The sequence below is a fragment of the Lissotriton vulgaris genome, unplaced genomic scaffold, assembly GCF_964263255.1.
Source record: "Lissotriton vulgaris unplaced genomic scaffold, aLisVul1.2 SCAFFOLD_1089, whole genome shotgun sequence".
Lineage (NCBI taxonomy): Eukaryota > Metazoa > Chordata > Amphibia > Caudata > Salamandridae > Lissotriton > Lissotriton vulgaris.
This window is the reverse complement of record NW_028255123.1, coordinates 440,098-467,640: the sequence shown is the minus strand read 5'-3', so window position 1 is coordinate 467,640 and position 27,543 is coordinate 440,098. Positions and strand designations below refer to the sequence as shown.

The 27,543-nt window shown below is 42.8% G+C and overlaps 1 protein-coding gene across 1 annotated transcript in view; it reads left to right on the top strand.

Moving 5' to 3' along the window:
- Positions 1-27,543, top strand: part of LOC147659230 (alpha-2-macroglobulin-like) — a 191,243-nt gene that overhangs the window by 9,617 nt on the left and 154,083 nt on the right. Inside the window, exon 2 of the mRNA XM_086951869.1 lies at positions 24,647-24,830. Coding sequence (XP_086807995.1) covers positions 24,647-24,830 — 184 coding nt within the window. The remainder of the gene's footprint in view (positions 1-24,646; positions 24,831-27,543) is intronic.

Here is a 27,543-nt window from a genome sequence, read left to right as displayed (position 1 = left end):
AAGTTAAAAATGTGCTCCCAAAATGTAGATTTTAGTAAATGTCTTTTAAAAGCTTGTAACTTCCTCGTAATACCACTCAAAAAGAATACATCTATGTCATCAGGAAGTTTTAAGTGATTCTGATTATTAAAGGCAATACTGGCTTCCAAACAGACTGTGCATTTGCAGATTGACCATTTGTGCACATTTGCGCAGATTTACATTTCTTTCAGGTAAGCAGGTTCCCTGGCAAGAAGGCTTGTTTAGCTGTCTGCTCCTCCCTCACTTTCACAGCTCAAGAGTCTCACTGCCTTGCACTTAAGCTGAAGCATTTCAACTGTTGGAATTAACCTTCCTGGAAAGGTTGTATTTTCACGAAAAGTAGGGGAACTATTCTTCTTAAATAAAAAATGTATGGGCACGTCATGCCCCTCGGAACCCACCTACTTCGACCACTGGTTTTGGGAGACTTGGGGGGTGGGGTTGCTCAGACTTCAACAAAGCAGGACTCTAAACCCTGCCACCTACACTTGCCCCCCATACCATTCTACCCACCCATGTAGTCTACATGCCAGCTCTCTTATTGTATACCCTCTAATTGCTGCAATCTATCAGCCAGCTCTCTAGAGTGAAAACCATCCATCTCTGTACTCTAGCTGGTGGCTCTATAGAGTGACAACCATCCATCTCTGTACTCTGGTGGCACTTTTGAGTGACAGTCATCTACCACTGTACTTTATCTGGTGGCAATCTGAAGTGACAGTCATGTCACAGTACTCTATATCAGCCTTCTATAATGACAGTCATCTATCACTGTACACTTACTGGTGACTCTCTAAGTTAATAGGGATCTATCTCTGATGGCCTCTATAATGACAGCCACCTATCAAAGTACCCTACATGGCAGCCCTCTAGAGTGACAACTACCTATCACTGTACTCTATCTGCCAGCACTCTAGAGTGACAGCCACCTATCACTGTACTGTATCTGCCAGCACTCCAGAGTGACAGCCACCTATCACTGTCATCTATCTGCCAGCACTCTAGAGTGACAGCCACCTATCACTGTCATCTATCTACCAGCACTCTAGAGTGACAGCTACCTATCATTGTACTGTATCTGCCAGCACTCCAGAGTGACAGCCAGATATCACTGTACAGTATCTGCCAGCACTCTAGAGTGACAGCTACCTATCACTGTCATCTATCTGCCAGCACACTAGAGTGACAACCACCTATCACTGTACTGTATCTGCCAGCACTCCAGAGTGACAGTAATCTATCACTGTACACTTACTGGTGACTCTCTAAGTTAATAGGGATCTATCTCTGATGGCCTCTATAATGACAGCCACCTATCAAAGTACCCTACATGGCAGCCCTCTAGAGTGACAACTACCTATCACTGTACTCTATCTGCCAGCACTCTAGAGTGACAGCCACCTATCACTGTACTGTATCTGCCAGCACTCCAGAGTGACAGCCACCTATCACTGTCATCTATCTGCCAGCACTCTAGAGTGACAGCCACCTATCACTGTCATCTATCTACCAGCACTCTAGAGTGACAGCTACCTATCATTGTACTGTATCTGCCAGCACCCCAGAGTGACAGCCAGATATCACTGTACAGTATCTGCCAGCACTCTAGAGTGACAGCTACCTATCACTGTCATCTATCTGCCAGCACTCTAGAGTGACAACCACCTATCACTGTACTGTATCTGCCAGCACTCCAGAGTGACAGTCATCTATCACTGTACACTTACTGGTGACTCTCTAAGTTAATAGGGATCTATCTCTGATGGCCTCTATAATGACAGCCACCTATCAAAGTACCCTACATGGCAGCCCTCTAGAGTGACAACTACCTATCACTGTACTCTATCTGCCAGCACTCTAGAGTGGCCACCATCTATCTCTGTACTCTATCTGCCAGTGCTCTAGAGTGACAGCCACCTATCACTGTCATCTATCTGCCAGCACTCTAGAGTGACAGCCACCTATCACTGTACTCTATCTGCCAGCACTCTCGATTGACAGCCACCTATCACTGAAATCTATCTGCCAGCACTCTAGAGTGGCAGCCATCTAAGTCTGTGCTCTCTCTGTTAGCTCTACGGAGTGACAGCCACCTAGCTCTGGCCTCTATCCGTCAGCACTCTTGATTGACAGCCACCTATCACTGCACTCTATCTGCCAGCACTCTAGAGCATCAGCCACCTATCACTATACTCTATCTCCCAGCACTCTAGAGTGACAGCCACGTATCACTGAACTCTATCCGCCAGACTTCTAGAGTGACAGCTGCCTAACTCTGTACTCTATCTAGTAGCACTCTGGAGTGACAGCCATATATCACAGTAATTTATGTCAGCCCTTGAGAGTGACAGCTACCTATCAGTGTACTCTACAGGCCAGCCCTCTTTCATTATATCCTCTTATTGCTGCAATCTATCAGCCAGCTCTCTAGAGTGACAACCATATCTGGTGGCTTTCTAGGTTAATAGGCTTTTATCACTGTATTCTCTCTGTTTGCCTCTATGACAGCCATCTATCACTGTACTCTGCATGCCAGCCCTTGTGCATTATGTCCTCTTATTGCTGTAATCGATCTGTCAGTTCCCTAGAGTGACAGCCATACATCACTGTACTTTATGTCAGCCCTCGAAAGTGACAGCCACCTATCAGTGTATTCTACATTCAGCCCTCTTTCATGATATCCTCTTATTGTTGTACTCTATTTGCTAGCCCTCTAGAGTGACAAGCATTTATCACTGTACTCTATCTGTTGGCTCTCTAGAGTGACAGCCACCTATCACTGTACTCTATCTGCCACCACTTCAGAGTGACAGCACCTAGCTCTCTACTCTATCTGGTGGCTCTCGAGTGTGGCCGCCATCTATCACTGTACTCTATCTGCTAGCACTCTAGAGTCGCAGCCATCTGTCACTGTATATCTGCTAACACTCTAGAGTGGCCGCCATCTATCTCTGTACTCTGGGTGCCAGCACTCTAGAGTGGCAGCCACCTATCACTGTATATCTGCTAGCACTCTAGAGCGGCAGCCACCTAGCTCTCTACTCTATCTGCCAGCACTCTAGAGTGACATACTCCTAGCTCTCTACTCTGTCTGGTGGCTCCCTAAAGTGGCAGCCATCTATCACTACTCTGTGTGCCACAGGAAGGCCTGCCTGACTCCAGTGGGGGCCCAGGCCATGATACATCACACTGGGGATCATATTAGTGTAAAAAGGGGATCACTGACATCACAGGTCCACCATAGGGTTGTGCCTATACCTGTAAACTCTGCACCTGTGGTACTTAATACTTCCCATTGCTATGGTTCTCCTCTGCTCCCTCATCTCACCTTTTGCCTCAGTTCCTGCCTCTTAGAGCTGGTGATGGCTTTATATTGGGGACCCCTGGCCTCGCTATATGTAGAGTTGGCGGTTGAGCAGGTCGGTGGACCTCTGGTAGCTTCAGATCTGCTGGAGAGCCACTGTTTCAGGGCTGAAGCAGTGAGGCCTATTGAGTCATGAACCACTCAAAACATATATGTAAAAAGGATAGTTTTAGTGAGAGCAGTGCTTTTTGGGGGTGGGGGTGCTGTGAATTTGTATGACGACGTTCATGTGTTTGTTACTTTTGTTATTAAAATCCTGTCTATGGTCTGGGTGATTTCAAGCAAGGACTATTCCAGGATCTCTTGCAGGAAATCAGTACTGAAATGGTTAAGTGGAAACCCAAATTCATAACGGGAAAAGCAGAACCACTAATCCCAGAAGGCAAAGTGCTGCGGCTAAACTGTCTGAACTGGATAAAGGCATCACACAACACAGATTCTGCCTGCAGGTTAGTCAATGTCAGCTGACACACATGCTGTGGGACTGCTGTCATGTTACATGTGGGATCTTATTGAAGCAGTGCCTTGGAGGGGTTAAGGCTTTGCAGCTCCAATGATACATGATGCCTGGTGCAGTTGAAGGGTGAGTTGTTCACTTTATGAGAGAGACTTCTTTGCCTTACCTGTCAACACACTCAGAACTCTCAAGTTCACCAGGTCCCTGACTGAGTAGCCCAGTCCAGATTTTTGTTTTGCATTCTGGGTTGCATTCTAGGACTTGTAGTTTCTAATAGGCTAAATAGCACTACAAGTCCCAGAATGCAAAACATAACCCGCGACCGGATGAGCAAGTCATCTAGAGATCTGGGAATTCTGAGAGCTCTGACAGACTAGCCCAATAAACAAGGTCTGTCTCTGGCCTTCGAGGCAAGGGAGGCCCGGGGGTATGTGTGCAGGTAGGGCTAGTTTTAGTAGCTGTGCAGTAGGAAGTTAAACCGGTGCACGAGAAGTGAATGATGTGTGAAAGGCACAAGAGTCCTCTGGACACCCCCAGATCAGTGGGTTTTCTTTCCAAGCTTTATGAAGAATTCCCCAACCCAGCAGCGCAATCGCTCAGAATGTTAATCCTCTTGGTACGACTGGAGCCGGGTCCCAGGTCAGGTGTAAAGTGGGAATCGGAATGAAAGAGAAGATGATTGATGTACTTCCAAATCAGCTTTATTCCATGTTGTCAGCAGCTAAACAGGAGTACAGCTGTCCACACCGAAGCACAACTGTTGAATAACCTATTCAACAGTTGGAGCCTCGGAGTAGAAAGGAACCTAAAGAATGCAGCCTTTGAAAATAAACATATACGAGGCTGCGCACGCTTATGTGTTGAAACAGAGTATGGAATACAAGAACAGTAATAGACATAGAAGAAATGTATTAAATAAACAGCAAGCACGGTCATCTATAAACAATGAGAAGAGACCTGTAAAAGAAAATTAGATTAGGACATATAATAATCTTTAAACATGACTGGGATTGAACAATTTTGAGATGACCTACTTGACCCTGGAGAAGATGGTAAAATAATGGAAGTAGAGGTTTGAGGTGTGGAGGTGGAATGGTCAGAGTGATGAAACTTGTCAGAAGAAGCACCTATAGGAAAATGTGAACAATCCTGAACATCTGCTAATGTGTGCTTGGGTGAAATAATTCTGTTAGCTTGTTCAGGTAATAATTTGACTACAGCTCTCTTGTTCCACTACCCCTTTTTATCCAAAAAGAGAGACCCTTTAGAGGTTTTTAAGACCTGAGTGGGAGCAGAAAATTTAGTGGCACCTTTTTTTACTTTGTTAGGATTCTTGATCAAAACCCAATCAACAATTTGAAACTCAATAAACGAAGAAGAATTAGAAGAATCAAAACGTTTTTTCTGTACATTTCGTTGTCTCAAAATATTTTTTTTAAAGATGTTTGTCCTGACAGATTAAACAGGAATTATTATCATTCTTCTTAAGGAGCCTGATCCGATTGGGACAAATGTTTCCATTGGGATCCCTTTTTTTGAGTAATCTGAAAGGAGAAATCCCTGTAGTGGAATGTGGAGTGACAAGGAATGACCAGATTTGTTTTTAAAAGAAAAAGTTCAACATCAATGTTGCAGGGCATGGCGGATTGTATGCCTTCCTTAATAAATCTGTTCATTCTTTTGATAAGGCCATTTGAAGAAGGTGAATATAGAGCAACCTTGAGGTGTTTGATGTCATGAATGGCAAAAAATATTGCACAAGTGTAGAGCAAAAATGAGAGGCATTATCAGAAACAATTTCTCTGGGTGAGCCTTCTGATAGAAACACTCTGCTTAGAAAATTGATGACTGAAGAAGCATTAGGTGTCTCGCAAAAATCAAAACCTACTCACTTTGAATGATAATCAATGAGAGCAATAATGTAGCGTTTATCGTGAGATAACAAATCAAAAGGTCATGCAAAATCAATTGCAAGTTTAAACCACGCTTCCTCAGGGACTGTGGTCTTCCAGTGTTTATCTGAAAGTAAACAGGTATCACAGTTGTTGATCCATTGAGTGACATCTTTATCTAGAGCTGGCAACCAAAAATGCCCCCATAGTGTCCTTGAGGTAGCACATATACCCAAATTTCCTTCATGTGCCCTTTAAAAAGCTTTGAGCAAAGGAACATTGGGGGAACACATTGATCGCCACGCATAAGGATATTGTTGACAAAAGAAAGTTCATCAGAAATCTGAGCATGTGATTTCAGAGGAGCAGGAAGCGAACGCTCTTTGGGCCAAGCAGAAATTATCATATTCTTGACGGCTTGAAATGTGGAGTCATTGTCAAATGCCTGAATCCAATCTGAATGTGAGTGTGTGATGGGGAAATCTTCAATTGAAGCAACAACACATTCCAGATCATCGTATTTGAAGTCAGAGGAATCATCCAGTAATGGTAATCTAGAAAGGCAATCTGCCCTGACATTTTGTCCACCAGAAATATGTTGAATGCTAACGTTATATTGATGCAGTCTTGAAAGAATACGAACCAGTCTTGCAGACGCTTTGCCAGTGACGTTGCCATTGAGTAAATTTAAAAGTGGTTTGTGGTCAGTCAAAAGAATAAAAAGAGAACCCCAAATGAAACTTTTACATTTTTTACAGCCCAGGAGCAGGCAAGTGCTTCTCTCTCGATAGTGCTGTAATTCATTTGAGCAGTAGATAGAGCTCTTGACGTAAAACCTATAGCATGCTCTTTAGCGCCAATCCACTGGCAAAGTACCGCGCCTAATCTGCGTTCACTTGCATCAACAGATATGGAACATTTAATACCTGGGGTGAGAGAAGACAAAGCAGGTGTTTCAATAATTATGTTTTTGATAAGATTAAAAGCAATATCAACTTCTGGAGTCCAAACAAATGTAAAAACATTTTTTAAAAGGACACGCAAAGGTTGAACAATTTGAGAGTAGCCCTGTATAAATCTCGAGTAATATTCAGTCATTCCCAGAAAGGATTTCAAGAAATATTTGTTGTTGGGAACTGCAACACTAGAAATAGCTTGTGTTACGGAAAATTTTGGTTTGATGCCGTTGGCAGACATGCAGTGTCCCAAATAATTAACTTCTGCCTCAAAAAATGTGCATTAATCTTTGCCCAAAGTAACCCCAGCATTTTTTAAGTGAGACAGAAATTCTTTTAAAGTGAGAATATGTTCTTTCTTGTTTTTTGAGAAAATAAGTACATTGTCTTGATAAGCTTGTACAAATTCAATGTCTTTCAATAAACAATCCATACGTTTTTGAAAAACACTGGCCGCGAGGGTCAGACCAAATGGTAACCTCAAATATTTAAATGCCCCAAAGGGAGTAATAAAAGTGGTTAAGTCTGAAGATTGAGTAGCTAAAGGGATTTTTCGGTATGCACTATGGAAATCAGGCAAAGTGAAGTAAGGTGACCCACTCATGCCAGTTAATAAATCTTGGATTTTGGGAAGGGGATGACAATCAATAATTATATTTTTATTAAGGCAGTGAAGATCAGCACACAGGCGGATACTAGAATCTTTTTTCCTCACAATAACAATGGGACTGGCCCATTGGGATGAATTGGTTGGTTCAATAATACCCTCTAAAACGATTTTGTCTAGTAGCTTTTTTAGATCATCCCTTACATTTAGAGGAATGGATCTTAGCTTGTGTGATATGGGTATTGCACCAGGCTTGAGTTTAATGGAGTGTTCAGTTTTTTATTTTACCTATGGAAGCATTGAAAACATCTGGAAATTCAGAAATTATATCATCAATAAGTGGCTTCAAGTCTTCAGAAACTAGAGAAATGGACACATCGTTGACCTGGACTGGGTCTTCTTAGCCTGTTACCAACTTCATACCCATTTTAGCAAGATCTCCCCAACCAATATTATTCTTGCCTTTAATGGCAACATACATTTTTGTGGTAATGTGTTTACCCAAGCAAGTTGGGTCAGCGAGAAAGAAACCCAGCATATCTTTGTCACCATAAGCTTTAGGAATATTGTCTAAAGATTGTAACTGAATATTTGCAGACCAATATAAATCAAAAAGTGAGTCAGATATGATGGTCACAGGTTCACCAGAACCTGCCATCATGTTGATAGACCTATTATCAATAGTGACTTCGCAAGTGGGATCTTTACTGTGTTCGGAGCTAGCTAATTCTTCATTAGTCAATAGATAAAATAATCTTTTGTTTATCTACCTGAGGAATTAAATGCACAGTATTAATGTCAAAACTCGGTAAAGGCGAATCAAGAGAAGAGACATTAAGATCAGGGTGTTCATTTGAAGAGATTGAACTAACATGAACCATTTATTTGCTCCTACAAACAGTATAAAAATGACCCATTCATTGGCAATTAGTACACCTCTTACCGAGAGCTGCACAAAAGGGACTATTGCCCAGATGTGTCTTGGAACCACAGCTGTAACAAATAATATTAGTTTTCTTTTGAAAAGGTTTAGCAAATTTGTTTTTAACACCTATAGCATTATTCACAGACTCATTTTGTACTAAATTGACAGGAGAGACACCGTCAATTGAGATACATTTAGAAGAAATGATGGCCCTCTCAATACTTTTACCCAAATCTATAACTTCTGATAACAATGGCTCTCTCCAACTTAGAGAACGTTCTTGTATTTTTTTTATGGTAGCAACTATACACAAACTGGTCTCTAATGGCCATGTCAAGTGATGCACCAAAATTGCAATCCGTAACCAGATTTCTGAGTACTGATATAAATTCCTCCACTGTCTCGTTTGGGTCTTGTTTGCGTTTCATAAAGTTAAAGCGTTCAAGTATTACGATGGGTTGCTCAAGAAACCTTTTATTAAGTCTCTGCACAGCTTCTGTGTAAACATTCCAACCATCACCGTTTCCTGGAGGAGGAATGGAGGCTGGGAGATTGTCAAATATTTGTCGACCAGCACTTCCCAAATAGGTATATAATATGGCTACTCTGCGTTTTGATGAATATTCCTCAGCGTCAATTGCACCTAAATAACTTTCAAAACTGAAAAACCATGTTTTCCACGATTCTTTAGGTTTACCTGGGACCGGAAGAAAGTGGTTTAATTGTACAACTTGTTGGTTTGAATCCATATTAATTATAGGTTTGATAAATAAATCGTAAGACCAGTTGAATGTACGTAAAGTCAATGTTGTCAGATTGTAGTTTGTGAGACCAGAAAATGAATATAATCCTTCAATTTAAATTTGAAGAAAATTAAATATTTTTCAAATGTTGTCTAAATACCTTGTATTTCCCGTTTTGAAGTAGGTGACAGTGGTGATATGAATAACAGTTTTAAAATCTGAGGTCGATCGTGTAAGAAAACGATTGTGCAACGAAGAAATAGCTGATATCTCCGATGCACAATGGTTAATTGTGCGTTGAAATATGAAATAACTGTTTCTGCCAACTGTCATTAGGAATCCTTCCAAGATGGCGGCACGTTGCGTGATTACCGCATCACTTATAGTTGAGCGTGTGACTTGGTGAGATGAACGTCAGAGAAGACGCCGCTGGGTCCTTTGAAAAATCACGAAAGCCTCAAAATTGCATAAGTGGAGATGCGGAGGTCACATCCGGTTTGGGAAAGGGATGGAGTGACCGTGGTAGCTGCTTTTTACGACGAGAAGCACTCGACCCACTTTTGAAGGACATCGGGTCAAGATGAAGGGTGAAAGATGGAAATCTGCACAAAGTTAGTGCAGTTGCTGCCCCGCTCATCGCCAATTGTAAATGGGAATCGGAATGAAATAGAAGACGATTGAGGTACTTCCAAATCAGCTTTATTCCATGTTGTCAGCAGTGTCATGGGAGGGCAACTGTTGAATAACCTATTCAGCCTCGGAGTAGAAAGGAACTTAAAGAATGCAGCCTTTGGAAATAAACATTTACGTGGCTGCGCACGCTAATGTGTTTTGAGAGAGAGAGAAACTCTGTTTATTTAGACCGTGGTCTTTAAACAATGAGATCGAAATGCATCACATCAATATCAAAAACCATACAAAATTTATAAAATCAGGCTGTTACTCTCCATGGCGCTTTCTATATGTTATACAAAATTTAAAAAGAAAAGGCATTCTATGGGTAGCACAGACATAAAAACGTTAAGAAGAATTTTAAAACACATACTATACATAATAAAACTGGAAGATATTACATTAAAAATAGGCAATTTCGATATGTTTCTCATTACAGTACTATCCGATATCTTATAGGCTTGCAATCCCTCGTAACTTAGCTTTTACTTGTATCTATCAAAATAGGTTCCTAAATTTGATTTATTTTGTTGTTCCTGTGCTATGCGATTCACCTTTTTCAGAAAGTTCCCAAGTGCAATTGCTATTTCCAGATTTTCCATTCCTATCAATAAGTTTGTCGCTTGTACACGTTGTCTTATGCCATATTTTATAAATAAAGGTCGTAAGAACCGTTTTCTCGCTTTTAGACATGTCAAGCAGTCAAGTAGTATGTGAAGCATTTCACACTTGGCCCCCAGGCCACATTTACATATACCATCTGGATATAACATTTCTGCCTTAACTCTCCCTTCCATTAGCCAAGGGATGGTGCCAATTCGGATTTTCAGTATCTCCCCCCTAAATGCATAATTTGGCAGGGTTTCTAAGTATGGGTACCCAGTCTCGTTTTCCCATGATTCTATCATATTTACCACTGATTGTTTGTTTCTTAGATATCCTATATCCTGCCTTCTGGAGTACGCCCTTCCTTGTACTCTGAGTGCACTCTTCGTGAACTCTACATCTAGAGAGTTTTGGTTTACTCCCACTTTTAGATTCCCGATTATTTCCTTTATTTTTCTTTTTGCGTCTAGTGCCCATCTTAGGTTACTGTGGCGGATTTCTTCACTACACCAATGTGAGACCTTTTCCCCTACCCCCTGGGATTGGCGTTTCCAGAATCTTACCATCGCCATTTTGGCCTGAGTATTCCATCCAATCATATCTGTTTCCAGTCTAATTGCCTGTATCATAGATGACTTAGGTAGTGACAATAATGTTTTCAGGGCCTTGCCTTCCTCCCGATCCCAGCCTCCCTTTCCGCTTAGAAGGAGCACTTCTGCACCATACAGTACTTGGGGCGGTATTGCTAGAGCGCGCAGTTCCCCCGGGTCACCCGAGTTACCAATTCCTTTACACGCACTGGGCCCTTGGCGTGAAAAAAAACCTTTTATTACCACACTAATTTGTTTGGGTGAACTGGGTGAGGATTTCTCCTCCTGCACGCTGCTAAGAGTAATTAAAGTTTGGATTTACCTCTGCTTACCACGTACCCGACTTACCACAGGCACAATTCTTACGACGGACCTAGAGCTATCAGGGAAAATAGTAGACAGGCCTAACATCAAATACTCTTTATAATCAGTAAAATACTTTCCACAATTCTGTAGAATGACCACAGACACCTGATGAAGTTTAAAACTTTATATAAGAATTCAAAGAGAAGATGCCAAGATAATAAGCGATACACAGAATAATATATCAAACATTAAAATCAACACCAATAGGTAACTTTGCACCAAAAATATGACCATTAGGTTATATGGGAAGACTAAAGGTAGAAGTTTTTAGAACAAAACTAGTCACTGCAATTTTATACTAGAACATAGGAATGGGGATGAGACCTAGAACATGTACTTAACCTAAGTATTTAAACTATTCTTGCTAAGGTCACTGCAATCCACTAAAGGAAAGGGAAAAACGGGAACATGCTATTATTTTTATAAATCAATGAACTCCTAAAGGAGAGGGGGAGAGAAGGAACCAACTAAAATCAGACACATATATTTGATATTTCAACGGCAATAGAGCAATATCACAGGTAAGAATGCTTTAATAGGTCAGACAAAAAGGTAGGAGAAAGAGAGAGATAAAGATACGCAAACCCACAATCAATAATTACCTAGTTCAGATTGAAGACCAACCCTGGCCACGGGTCAGTTGGGAAGACGGGGACAGGGACCCTCAGAAAAGGAATGCCAGAATGCGAGCAGGTACAGCTCACGGACAGTAAGGACAGGATACCCCTCAGGTTCAGGTCAAGGACTGGGCCTCACAGGATACGACCAACACCCACAGCTTCGGACAGCAACGCCTGCGTTACCCCCTCCTGCAAGTAATCCGCCAGAAACCCCGATTGGATTTTCGAATTCCCCAGCAAAGTGCTTCGCCAGCACTTAAGAATTTCCACCCCTTCTGAGATTGTGGAAAGTATGGACAAAGTGCTCCGCAGCACTTTCAGAATGAGCACCTATTGAGATCGTAGGGTCAGTGACAGGTCTGCTACTCGGACAAGTCGGACAATTTTTCTAAGCTAAACTAGGGCAATTATACTGTTTTGGGGACCCTCAGACCACCCACTAATGTTGCAAGTGACAGTTTCCCACATTGTGATTGGTCAGGAGAGGTGGTGCGGTCATTACCACCTCCTAGAAGTCAACGTTCCCATCATAATTATTCAATTTTGCACACCCGCCCCCCGGGTTCACGTTCCCAGGCATAGGAATACAGAAGACAATGCAAGAGTCCAGTATATAGCAACAGTGTATGACAATTCAAGGTGTAATCTTGCATCTTCGGGATGGGTTCCCAGGCGCATCGGGCTTCAGGAGCCAGCTGGCTAGTTTTAGCTTCTGCGCAGTTAGGACTTTCCCTGGTCAGCTGACAGGGTTCAGAGGAGCCTCAGCATGGTGTCGCTCATGTATGCCCCAGCCCACAAAGACGCGGTACATGAAAAGTAAGCGAAAACAAATTAAAATCACACATAAAAATGATCGCACTGTATACCATGATAAAATCTAACCAACCCTTACTTTATAATGACTATAGCATTATGGATTAGTGCGAAAAGACAGATAGGCTAAAGCAGCAGTAGCAAGCAGAGAGCGTGGTGAGAGACAAGCGGCCATATTTTGCATCAGTGCGCATGAGCACAGAATCCCTCCAGAATGCGAGTGCGTCACATCACATGGGTATGACCGACGCATGCGCAGACTGAATCTCAGCGAAGCAGCCATTTTCAGTGCAAGCTTCGTTTTAGTACGAGAAAAACAAACAAGCAAGCATCCTGGGGACACCCGCGTGTTGGGAAAACACTTTATAAATAACGAACAATGGTGTTAATATTATTATGCGGTTTAGACAAGGGTTTGCATACGAGCAAGGCGCTTTACGTGCGAATCCTTGCTCCATCAGTATCATGGCCTCATATGCTTTTAATATCAGTTTGTGTGACATATCCCCATAGTTTTTATTGAATTTTTTCAGGCCACAAATGGAGGAAGATGCTTTTGTGTTTTGGTGTGCCAAATGTATGTCCCATTTTAAGGAGGATTCAAACCAAAGACCAAGATATTTGTATTCTTCTACCGTTTCTAATTTTATTTTATCTAGGTACCAGCTAAAATTCTTGGTCCCTTTACCGAAGCACATGATCTTTGTTTTTTCCATGTTCACTGTCAGCAATTTATCCTTACAGTAATCATGGAATACATTTAGTTTTCTTTGTAGCCCGAGCTCTGTCTGGTCAGTAATCACAAGATCGTCTGCATACAGCAAGCAAGAGACCTTTCTACTATTCATTCTCGGGCTCCCGCTTCTTTCCACCTCTAGTGCTGCTGGGAGATCCGCTAGAAATATTGAAAAAAGGAGCGGAGCTAGGACGCAGCCCTGTCTCAGTCCATTCCCTATTTCAATTTTCTTTGTCAGCGCCCCTTGTGTATCTTTAATGACTTGGGACCAGTTCCCTCTGTGCAATTCTTTCAAGATTTCAAGTAAGCACACCGGGATTTCATATTTAATCAGGCACTCCCATAGTTTCCCCTGGTCCACTGAATCAAAGGCTGCCCGGAAGTCGACGAAACAGCAAAACAGGTTCCCCTTTTGTTCTATCGACTTCCAGGCAAGGGCCCACAAGGCATAGCAGTGATCCATGGTGGAGTGCCCTTCTTTAAAGCCTCCCTGTTCCACTGGGATAATTGAATTCTCTTCCACCCAGTCCTTTAATTTGCCAAGAACTATTTTTGCAAATATTTTCTCCCCGATGTCCAGTAGATTAATTAATCTATAATTTTTCGGTTGTTCATCTCCCCTTTCTTATTTATTAGCCTTATTATAGCCCCATTCCAGTTATCGGGGAGTTTGCTAGTATCTAAGATGACTTCAAACATATTTGCAAAAAATTCCGCCCACCAATCTACATGAGTTTTGATTATTTGAGCCGGGAGGTTATCTGGGCCTGCCGCTCTTGTGAGATTCAAACCTTTTATCGTCTTTTTAACCTCTAGGGCGGAAAAAACGGGTTTTATATCTGCTACCAGACCGCTCCAGTCTGTGTACAGATTTTCTTCCCGGTCTTTCCCTGGGCTATACAGATCGTGTAAATACTCCTCCCATGCGGACTCTTCTACAATGCAGTTCATTTTCCCTGGTTGGCGATCTGCTGCTGAGTGGACTAACTTCCAGAAGTTTCGTAAGTTCTTAGTTTCAATTGCCTCGAGTAATTTTTGCCAGCATCCCTCTTTAAATTCCCTTTTTGCCCTTCTGATAAGCATTTTACATTCTCTTTTTAGGCCCACTAGGGTGTTTACTAGGCATGGGCGGAAAATCCGTTCCGCTCGCGGATTTTGCGGATTTTCGGGAAATCCGCAATCCGCGAGATTTGCGAATTTCCTGCAAAATCCGCAAATCCGCGAGCAGCGGATTTTGCTCGCACTGCTCGCACTGTTCGCGTGAGTTCGCGCCCCGCGAATAAGTGCGAAATTGCAGAAATACGATCTAAGCAAAACTGAAAGTAACTACTTACCAGGTTCAAAAGTTCAGGCACATCATTAGTAGCCATTTCCTGTAGTGCTTCCTGAGGGGCCCCTCCAGAGTTCAGTTGCCAGTTGAAACTATTATGTGACCCTGCTCTGAACCTCAGAATAGTTACACATATGCCACAAAGGTCATGAATTACAGCTAAGGGAGACAAGCAGGAGCCAGGCTGGAAGTTAAAATCCATTAATCAGCCCCTAATTCATTATTGTCAGTTGGGGCAGGGCAGGTGTTGTAACTAATTTTGCAACAATGAAAGCACTTAGCAAGTGCAAAAGATCACTAATCAGGGCGCACTAAGGAAGCAGGTGCCAGCTAAAAAAATATTCTGTGACACATTAATCAGCCCCAAATTAATTCAGGTCACTTGAGGCAGGGAAGGTGTGCTTTGCTTTGCCGAAAATAATGTACACTGGACAACCAGAGGGTGTGGTGATGAAACAGAGGGTGGCATGGGTGGGCCAGAGGGTGGCATGAGTAGTCAGAGAGTGGCAGTGGTGACAGAGAGTGGCAGTGATGAAGAAGAGTGTCCCAAACAGGTTGGACACGTAGAAACAACAAGTTCGCAAAACTTGCGACCCGACAGGTAAGTTCGCAAATTGCGAAATTGTAAAAACCCTCGCGAACTGGCAGAAACACGGGCGAACACAAAAAAAAAAAAAATCCGCAAATTCGCGGGAATTCGCGGATTTTGCGGATTGCGAATCCGCAAATCCGCAAAATTCGCGAACGCGAGATCCGCAAAATTCGCTCATGCTTAGTGTTTACATTATCTTGGTCACTCTTTTGCTGAATGCGGCGGGTCATTCTCCTAACTTCCCTTTTTTTCTCCTGGCATTCTCTAGTGAACCAGCCGGTAAGTTTCTCTATCTTCTCACTTTTCGCTTTATTTTTGTTTTTGCCTCTATTTATATTTTTAGACCTATACTAAGAGTTTGAACCACCTTCTCGATTTTTCGTACATACCAATCGAGGTTTCGACCCCTTACTAACTTCAGGTCTAGGTTCTGTTGTAATTTTATTAATCTGGCAACATATTCTTCCGTAAGCCTAGTTGTCCGGAGTCTAGGGTAATCCACCTCTTGTTCCATAACCTTTGGGCCAGATTCGAAGTGCACACCCGGGATCTCCAAGGCTACCATGTTATGGTCACTTCCATCTCTATTCACAATTCTGATTCCTGAGATTAATCTAAAATTCCAAGGTGTGGTAAAGGCATAATCTATGGGGCAGATTTGAGAGACTAGTTTAAATGTTTTTTTGGCAGGGCAGTCTAGCTCGCATCATCCATTTAAACAGAACAGGTTTTTGTTCCCAGGAGGTTTCCCAATTGCGAATCTTTAGCACTAGATATACTTTCAGGGAAAGTTACTTGAGGTATTTCATAGGCCTCCAATATGTCTAGAAACCAACAATCTACCTTCTAGGGGTGAAGTTTGTGATTAAAGTCGCCCAAGAGAATAAGCATATCCCTGCCGTATTTTTCACCAAGGTAATCTATATCCTCCTTGAAGAGAGCCATTTCCTCTACATATTGCTCTGTGGTGGCCCATTGCATGTACACATTTAACATTAGAATTGTATCAATTTTTATACACCCTGATAGTATTATTCTACATGCCAACAACCATTTGCATTTCACATTTATTTCAATTACTTTCTCCATGATCTTAGTCGATACCAGAGTCATAATTCCACCAGCAGAACGCCCAAATCTACATTTCTTCGCAGGTCGGTTTAGCTGGTAGAAGCCGCCACATAGCCAAGTCTCCTGGATACACATAATTTCTGTATTTTCCCCCAATTCCCTTATATTATTTTGTTTCAAGTCATTTCCTAGGCCATTTATATTCCAGGAGATTATCCTTATGCTATGTGGCATACCTTTTCCCTATTCGATATCATCTAGCCAACCTTCCTCCCCGCAGTCATTTGTGTGTCTCGATGAGGGTCCTGCCTGGTCAAACTCCTTACTCCAGTTTCCCCACCCATGTGCCATCTCTGAATTGTTTGCAACTATTTTTATGTTTCCTAGGGGCAATACCTCCTCGTCCTCCAGGTCACATAACCTAACCTGTCTCTTTCCTAGCCCTGCGTGGCATTTTAGCTAATGTGTTGAAACAGTGTATGGAATACAAGAACAGTAATAGACATAGAAGAAATGTATTAAATAAACAGCAAGCACGGTCACATATTAAAGTAAGTGTAACACTACAGCAGGTCTGCATGTGTCAGTCACAACCATTTCTTTAGTCTTAAAAAGAGGAAATAAGAGTATTAATGGGGGTGAGTTGAAGCTGTGTCAACTAGTCTGGAGCTCTTGCCCGAGTTGTGTCACAAAGACCTCGTGCACTGAGCTACGTCACATAGACTTCGCGCACTGAGCTACATCACATAGACCTTGTGCACGAGCTATGTCACATAGAGCCCGTGCACAGAGCTGTGTCACACAGAGCCCGTGCCCTGAGCTGTGTCACACAGAGCCCAGGCACTGAGGTGTGTCACACAGAGCCCAGGCACTGAGCTGTGTCACACAGAGTCTGTGCACTGAGCTGTGCCCCACATAGCCCGTGCACTGATCTGTGTCACACAGAGCCTATGCACAGATCTGTGTCACACAGAGTCCATACACTGAGCTGTGTCACACAGAGTCCTTTCTCTGAGCTGTCACAAAGAGCCCATGCCCGAGCTTTGTCACATAGAGCCTTTTCACTGAGCTGTGTCACACAGAGTCTGTGCACTGAGCTGTGCCCCACATAGCCCGTGCACTGATCTGTGTCACACAGAGCCCGCGCACTAAGCTGTGTCCCACAGAGCCTATGCACAGAGCTGTGCTACACAGAGTCCATGCACTGAGCTTTGCCACACAGAGTCCTTTCTCTGAGCTGTGTCACAAAGAGCCCATGCCCGAGCTGTGTCACACAGAGCCTTTTCACTGAACTGTGTCACACAGAGCCCATGCACTGAGCTGTGTCACATAGAGCCCGTGCTCCGAGCTGTGTCACATAGAGTCCATGCCCACGCTGTGTCCCATAGAGCCCGTGCACTGAGCTGTGTCACATAGAGCCTTTTCACTGAGCTGTGTCACATAGAGCCTTTTCACTGAACTGTGTCACATAGAGCCTTTTCACTGAACTGTGTCACATAGAGCCCATGCTCTGAGCTCTATCACAGTATCTCTTGATCTGAATGGGCTACAATTGGAGCGACTGAAGAACGAGGACAACCTTCTCTAGACAACTGAACCACAATCTAGATGGAAGTTTGAAGATGGGCTGATTCCTGCTCTAGATGTTTTGTGATTTGCTTGACTCTGCTCCGGCTGCCTGGGAGACAAGGCACAGGGCATGACTGAGTGGTCCCTGCTCTTCCCAAAGAATGAGTTGCTGGTCTCCTCCAATGCTACAATGAAGGATGTAGGAAAAGGATGTGTAGGTGGTATGTAAATCTTTACCAAAATATTGGGGCCGATTCACACAACTAACTTAGGACAAAATCCTAAACTGGTATTCACAGAAGTTAGGATTTTGTCTTAAGTTTGTCTTAAAACAGACTTAAGTTAGGATTTTGTCTTAAGTCTGTCTTAAGTCTGTCTTAAGACAAATTTAAGACAAAATCCTAACTTCTGTGAATACCAAAAGTAGTAAGTTTAGGATTTTGTCTTAAGTTAGTTTTGTGAATCGGGCCCAAAGTCACGATCTTGTGTAACAGCCACCCAGACTCCTAAAGGACCCACTAAACTCCACCATGTACAGGTGATGGTCTTTGTCACAAAGCATCGCATATTCACACATTTGCAAGTGACAGATAGTGTGATTTCTTCCAAAAGACATTTAATGTGTGTCACACAGCATTACATATTCAAAAGTGATAGATAGTGTGGTTCCTGGCAACAGACATATACTGGAGATAATTAATGTCACATGGCATTATATATGCACTAGGTATTGTAAAGCAAACAACACTACACAAATGAAGTTCATAAAAGGAACACACAGCATCACATATTCATGCTATAGCGAAGTATACAGCATCACATATTTATTCCATCGCTGATTTGAACATAATGGGTCTCATTTAAATTCTGCCGGGCAGCCAGCCAGGTCAGTTCAGCAAGGCTGGGACCTCTGCTGCCCTGATGGACACTGCCCTCCTGCTTTCAAGTCCCCAGCTACCCAGTGGGGATACTGGTTCATTCAGGGTTGAGGACCATGCAGCACCATGGAATTCACTGACCCATTGACAGGTGAGTGCTATGTTTGATGGTCCTGCTCTGCAGAACAAAGTAATGATTGTCTTGCTGAGCTGAGAGTTTTCTTGCTGCACATAGATGGGTTGCATTTTGCATGTTGGTTGCCTCTCCCTACATATAGTGAGCAACTGCCTTTGTGATGTGGAGGTTCTGCAGTGGATGGACGGTAGGGTCAAGGTTTCCCCCGGTATGGTAGGAGGCTGGGGTGGAGGCACTGTGAATTTGCATCAGCTGTTTTAGGGTAAATGCCCACTCAGCAAACCTCCAAATGATTCCCATGTGTTTTAGGTAGAAAACAAACCTGAGATTTCCTATGTCCTTTTAAAAGTGCATCTGTACTCAATGTGCCTCCTCCATGAGAGTATTTATGTGAGACCTCTCTTCAGCCTCTCCCAGTCTGGCCTTCCTCTCCTATCTCACATCCCCTGCCCACACAGGACATATCACTGCCAGCCTCAGCCCACTTGACCTGAGGTTTGGCCAAAGCCATTGTGAAGCAACATTTGCTTTGGCTGAGAGTGGAGGATATTGATTTTGCATGATTGCAGAGGTCTCTTTGCACTCCTTTTACCTCCTGCTGGAAATGTAAGTCTTAGTTCAAGCACAGACTGGTGGTTGGAAACTATGGAGTGGCACTCGTGAGGGGCAGGGCGAGGTGAGGCAAGGTTTTTGGGGGCCAATGGACATTGGGGACACAGTGTAGCATTGGACAGAGCACAACACGATTTCAGCTAAACCAAAGACCTACCCAATAAGGACATTTGTTCACAAGCTCATGGGGCTGCAGCGGGGTCACTCTCAAGTCTCCTGAAGCCTTTCATTCATCTCAATCCATATTAGGATTTCCATGTAGGCCATCTTGACTGAGCTGTGGTTAATGTGCATGTCTTCATTCTTAGCCTCCTAGGTGGCATCTCCAGCAGGAAGGGGCTGGTTCGTCGGCTCGTACGGCAACCGAAAAGTAGGATCCCTTTATGGGAATGTCACAGCTGTAAAGTATAATCATCAGCATTGCCTGTCAGAGTGCTTATCCTTCAGGCAGTATTCAACAGAAATAATCCTCCTCTTTTTTCACTGCCTGAAATGAGAAAACTTTGGTTCAATCAAGATTCTTTATTCGGTTTCAAACCATCAAAGGTACAAAACATCTATACAATACATACTAGCAGCCCGCCCCAGCGTTGCCTGGGGCAGAAAGGGGCTGGGGGCAGTACACGCGCTCCCGCCCCAACCCCCTCCCGCACCGACTCCCTCCCGCCCCGACTCACTCGCGCCCCCCTCCCGCCCCAACTCACTCGCGCCCCCCTCCCATCTTGCGCCCCCCTCCCGCCCAGACTCACTCGCACCCCCCTCCCACCCAGACTCACTCGCGCCCCCCTCCCGCCCGACATTTTCATTTACTGCTGCCTCCTTCTTTCCTCCCCCTGCATCACAGACTCACTTTCCCTTTCCCTACCTGTGCCGCCGCTCCTCACTGCACAGCCCCTCGTCACTGCACCCCCCTCCTCCTTCGTCGTCATCACGCACGTCGCGTCGCGGCCAGCGCTAGGTCCCGGCCGGCGCTACTTTCAGGGGACTACTTTGTTTATAGACGTAATTTTTTTAAATTTACTTTAAAAAAAATGTATATAGCCTATGTCTGTCTACACACCCTGACATTTTCATAGATGTATCGGGTGTGTAGATTGGCGCTGTGGTTCCCGAGTTTACCTGGCCAAAAGGTGCAAGTTCTCTCTTTATAATAGTAGTATGGATATCAGAATTTGTTTCGTTCAGTAACTTGATACTTAAGTATAATGCATAAAACAATAAGATGCAATCATAAAACCTAGCCCCAAAGTGCTTACGCAATACAATTTCAGTACCGATGTTACTCTCAACTATCAAGATAATCCCTCATGTTATAATCTTATTCTCCCCAGTTCCTAATGGACAAAACTCATTGTGTATTAAAAGGTGCAATGTTCAGAAAAGTGTTTTTAGAGAAAAATAGCCAATATATAATAACTACAAAAACATGTGTACATGGCGTATAAAAACTTAAAGTTGTTTCCTCAGAACAGCCCATGCACTAAAAATGTTTAAATTTACAATACTTTCAAAAACTTCTCCCGCTTAATCCAGATGTAAACAAGAACTGGCTTGCAGAAGAAAACCACTGGACCAGATGTATCAGTCGTCAATATTCTCTTCGCCTTTCTAAAATGTAGTACCCCCAAGGACAAACAGATCGGGTGCAACCATTTTCTGTGCCCACCACAATATTCAGCTCATACAAACATGACATGATCAAGGGTCTCAGGATTCATGACACAAGCTAGGCGTGAATGGTAATGGTAATGGTAATGGTAAAAGTATTTATAAAGCGCTAACATTCATCCTAAAAGGATATCATGGTGCTAAAATTAACAGTGTACGTGTAACTGGTGGTTGTTAATGGTGATATTGTGATTTAGTGGGTATTAGGGAACAGTGTTGTTTTAAGTTTTTTCCTAAAGATAAGATGGTCATCTGTGAGTCTCAGATCTGTCGGTAAATTGTTCCACAGGTTTGCTGCTAAGTGTGAGAAGGCATGGCCTCCCGTCCTAACCTTCTTTATTCTAGTGGTTGTCGCTCTTGCTTGGTGTTGGGAGTGAAGATTTCTATGTGGAACATGAGAAATTAATTCTGTTTTTTAGGATGGTTGGACCTGTTTTGTGCAATGCTCTGTGGGTGAGGCACAGTATTTTAAATGTGGCTCTTTCTCTCATTGGCAACCAGTGTAAGGCTCTCAGACAGCTTGTAGCGGAGTCATATTTTCTTTTGTTACATACGGCTTTTGCTGCCGCATTCTGAACAAGCTGTAGTTTTGAGAATAGGTAATCTGCCATGCCGACGAATAGGGAATTCCCATAGTCAAGTCTACTAATTAATAGTGACTGTACTAAGATCTTTCTACATTCCAGGGGAATCCATGGAAACACTCTTCGTAGCATTTTCAGTAGTGCAAAGCCTTTACCACAGATAGTTGTCACGTGGTTATTCATTGACAATTTATTGTCAATGTAGATTCCCAAATTCCTTGCCATCTGGGTTGGTTTGGGGGGGGCACCAAGAATGTTGGGCCACCAGGTGTCATCCCAAAGTTGTTGGGAATCGCCGAACAGTAAAATCTCCGATTTATCGGCATTTAATTTCAGGCAGTGATTATGCATCCATCTGGATAGTTTAGAAAGGCAGTTGAGTAGTCTATTTTTGGGATCTTCTTCACCATCTAAGGCAGTGTTCTTCAATCTGTGGGGCGCGCCACCCTGGGGGGCGCAACACCTTCCGAGGGGGGGCGCGCACTCCACTTCAATCTCACCTTTGTTCCCTGTGTCCCTCCGTCCGTGCAAGTCTTCTTGGAGGATTTTGGTATATGGAAGGGGGAGGGAGGGGGATCGATGGGGCACGATGAGGCCGTTCTTTTGTCTTATTAACTCTCTCAGGAGGGGGTTAATTCGCCGAGCTGAAATGCTTCAGCTGCAGTGGGAGGCGAGGGGTCTCCTCTGCTAAAACTGAAAGCAAACAAACAGACATGCTTTCGGTTTTAGCAGAGGAGACCCAATGACAGTGAACCCACCAGGTTTATCCCTGTTTCTCTTGACTCTTGTGTGTCCCTCTTCTTAAAATAACTATCAATGATGCCACTGCTTTTAAGAATAAGAATTGATGATTTTGGAGAATTCACAATTGTTTTTATACCTACACCTGTAATCTGCACCAGTTTACTACATTGTTTACTACTAAGCAGGAGGAAATATGCTGAATTGTGCGAAGGTACTTTTTTATCCAATGGGAAAATATTTTACTCCACAGACAAATCAGAAAACCCCTCTCCTATGCCCCCAACCCTTTTGGATCACTCTATTTCCTTTTCCCTCTGCCCCCCCCCCCGGCCCACCCTGGTTATAAACGTCCTCCCATGTCTTGCAGAAATCTATCTACCATTTCTATAGTGGGAATAAATCTCAAAAAGTTTGGGAATACCCACAAACTCTAGAATTTATGGATTTTCCCAAAGTTTTCATTGATTTACGTTTGCTTTTTTGAGTATCTTGTACTCACCAGTCGAGACAGTTTATGTTTAAGTAGAAGATACACCTGCTAATGGCTTTGTGAATTGAATTCAAGGAGTGTGAGGTATACTTTGATATTTTCTGCATAATGGAAAGTGAAATAGATAATGTATTGAAAGTGCCCTGTTACCTGGCAGAGCATTTTTAGGGTCTGGGTCTTGTCTGGGATTGTGAACTGCAGACTGTAGGAGATCAGCCTATGGGTCGTTGTATGTGTTCAAATCTTTACTCCAAATCTGTCTTTTGAAAAGGAATGAATTTGGACTTACATTGATGCTTTGTATCCCATTAAAGGACACTAAAGCTTAAATTAATTGCAACAGAGCTTAAACTGTGCTGGTGGTTACAGGTAAGACCTACCAGAAGTCAATTTTACACTGGCTTCCTCATCAGACTTTGATGCAGAGCAAGAAGGAGAAAAACATAAACAGAGGAATTGCAGAAGAAGAGAAAGAAAAACACTGAGAAAGGGAGAAAACTTGAATGAAAAGATCCCGAAAGAGTGAAATAATGTGCGTATAGTAAAGGAGTAGAAAGAGGCACGAGGTGGAATCCAAACTATTTGCCTGTGATATTTGGTGCTCCCTACATTCGCCAGCACCAGCTGCAGGTTTCTGAGAAAAACTTTGCACATCAGCACTTACTATTTTACAGATTATGAACTAAATTGAAGCTTCCTCTATTCACTTTTTCTCAAAGGTCAATTGTTCACAAGTAGCTTGGATCACTTCTAGTCCACAGGTGCACACTGGCCCTTGGATACAGTTACCAGACAACAGCAAAATAGCTAGTTGACTGATTCAACTTAGCTGACTTTAAGAAGAAATATATACTTCTAAATTCAATGACCAGTCATTGGTCGCAATTCTAAGCCAAATGGAGCCACTTGGCCACTGGACTCACTGGCTCTCATAAAGGTAGAGGTTAGGAAGGTGTGAGACACAAATTCATCTACTTGTCCTTTAGCATACAGGATATGGTACTACCTCAGGGCACAGAGCATCACTCACAGGCAAGGCTGACCTGGAGGCCCCAGATTAATATCCATCGAAACGTAAGAGCACCCTAGTTGGATGGAGTCCAGTCCAATGGAAAGGGTTTGCCAACCTATCAGTTTTTGCCTACGCTGACATTGCTATCTCAATATTGATATTTGATCTAAGTGCTGTAAATGACAGGGGTTACTATTATCCAATTTGGGGCACTCAGTTTCTTGACCATGGAGAGCTGAATGGCAGAGAAGTCCTTGGCAGGCTTCAGACTCATGACCTGCAGCTCATAGCGGTGATTGATTAACTTATTCAGTTAACTTGGCAAATGTAGGAATGGTTTTCATATCTGTTGATTTGAAGGCAAACACACACACCCACTAATTACCATTGATCTGAAGCACAAACGTAATAAAAAATAACAAATAATAGTAATAGGTGTAGTGCCTAGTAATGCAAATCTTGTTTGTGATACCAAGATATTGCTACTCCTAGTATTAATGCTAACATTAATAAGGATATGTATATATACATATGTTATATATTATTATTACTGATGATCATTTTAATGTTGCCTCCCTGGCACCCCCTTCAGGCATTACATGCTGCTGGTCCCCACCGTGCTCCATGGCACGCACACGGAGAAGGCGTGCGTGGTCCTCACGCACCTGAACGAGTCACTCACGCTGAGCATCACTCTGGAGCACCCGACGCAGAACGTCACTCTTTCTCATGACTTCGCGGCAGAGATTGACTTAGAGCACTGCTGGGATCTAAAGGTAAGAGTGAGCCAGCGCGAGATGTGGGAATTCCTTGTCGTAGACTAGAGTGAAGCACAAAAGTTGGGTTACACCCTTACAATCCATATGCCTTGACCCACTGCTTTGGCCTTGAATCTGGGATTAAACACCCTTCATAAAGAGGTGCTCATGCAATGATCTACGTTACATTATATGACGTGTCTCACATGACAAACATGGCCCCATCGCTCCTATCTAAAGGAACCTGAGAGTTGTACTAGTTCATCGATCCGCTCATCAGGCCGCGCCCCTTACCGAGACCATATTCTCTGGGTTGCTGCCCTCAAGCACTTTGAACTGAACGTCTTTCCAGGGAGGTTACAACTGCTCCCTCTTGATCCACAGTCCTTCTCGGACTTCAGTCTCTTCAGCCTCCTCATGAGGACTCTTCATGCTGGATAAAGGTCCTTCAGTCTGCAGCCAGTGCCACATGTTACACCCCCCCCTAAGTAACCACACCTATCCTTCCATGTTCAGTGATATTCCAGCCCTCAAAGAGAATCCTCACCATGTGGACCCAGGTCCCCCCTCCTGGTCCACTGCTTCTCATTCCGCCAGCCTCCTTTTCATCATCTTTGGTGCATTGGCCAACAGGGTACCTAAAAGAGTATAATTTAGGAATGCCATCACCTCTCTGCTGTAAAGATGTCACTGTGCTCACACCCTATGCAAAAACCCTGAAGATCTCTGGTCGCATTCTTTTTAGCCCAATCCATGGCTGCTGGCTTGAATTGCAATGTCTAAACATGTCTCAGAAGTAGGGGTATCTGTTACCTTGGTCTGTTGATCACTGACCTGCTCCAAAGCAACCTCTCCTGTTCCATTCAGTGCACACCCAATCCATGCAGTAGATATATGTTGTCTCAATGAACAAAGCACAGGTGCTGGACTCCCATCTCTTATCTCAAACCAAAGATACTGAGTTTATGCAGAGGTGTCAGCATGGTGGACAAAATGATGTGCCAAGAAAAGGCCAATTATGAGACATAATGCATACCAATCTGTGAGTTTATTATCTCTTCATTTTGTCATTTCAATACCTATTAATTTTGTCTGGGCAGACACACCTCGTTAGTGCCGATATAGCACCTCAATGGAGCAAACAGAAACCTAAAAGTCATGAGATAACGTGTATAAAGGGTCTGCCATTGCCACATTGTGGAGTTTTTTAAATGTAATTTTTGAACCACTTGAGCTTGAAAGAAATGTCTATTTGCTATAGCACATGGGGGCATATTATCAAGGACCGGTGTTAAATTATCGCTGTTTTATCGACAGGAAACTGCTGATAAAACGGCGATAATGGGCTTGATAATACGCCCTTGTTAATTCCCATAGAAGCCCATGTTAACATCAGAACATGGGCTTCTATGGGAATTTACAAGGGCGTATTATCAAGCCCATTATCGCCGTTTTATTGGCAGTTTCCTGCCGATAAAACAGCGATAATTTTAACACTGGTCCTTGATAATATGCCCCATGGTTCTCTAAAGTCGGTCCTCGAAGGCTGGATCCATGCCAGATTTTTAGCATATCCCCATTTAGATAAATGTAGTAATCTTAAAAATCAGGCATGGATCCTGCCCTCCAGGACTGACTTTGGAGAACCCTGCTATAGCAGATCAAACACCCAAACAATGAAAATGATAATAGCATACATTTAAGGGGCCAAACTAAAAACTGCATTTTGTAGAATTATTACTGCAGTGGGACTGCTCATGTACTATGAAATGCAATCCCCGGGCAGGGATCACCGCCTCTCCTATCTTTTCAGTGCAGAGATCTCGGCCACAGTAAATGAGAGCTCCACACCTTTAAGCCTAAGTTTTAGAAGTAAATATGGAAGGGACAAGGGGAAGAGGCTGGAAAATGGGAAATTTTTACTATTTACCACCACTACTAACTTACTACAAAATGGGAGAGGTTTAGGGAAACATAGGAAGGAATTTAGGGATTAATATTTACAAATTACATTTCTAAAATATATATCTATATTTATATATGCTCACACACAGACACAGACATATGCATATTTATAGATATATATATGTGTGTGTATACACATATATACATATATATATAGAGAGAGAAAGAGAGCGAGAGAGATATTAGAACTAGAACCATTTAAATGAAATGTCACAGCACATTAACTCATTTAAATGTGTATTAATTCAGTAATTAAAAAATATACACATTTAATTTAATGAGTGTACCATTTTATTTTAATAGTTCTAGATTTGCAATAAACATTTACATTATTTAATATTTATATTTTATATTAAAGTATTTTCTGAATTTTTTGGAATAATAAATGTTATTTTTTCACTATACTTTCACAATAGGAGATCCTCTCCATAGTGGCAGAAATCTCTACATACATCTGAAAAGTGATTAGGAGCAACTTTGCATTTGTATATCCTGCTATAGGCGACTCTATCAGGGAGTCGAGATATGTAAATCTACACTTGGAAATGGAGAAAAGCAAAAAAGTCAAGATTTAAACCTATATAGAGTATTATTTATACATGTAAACAAATCTTCTCATGTAAATTTACCTTTGTAATCAGGCCTTAAATCTAAATGGGCATTCAATTTGGAAAATCATAAGCGTCCACTGCAGACGTCAGTTCCCTGAAAGCTATCACTTTAAGAATTTCCCTCTAGGAAACAACTGCCTTATTGCTCCACGCCC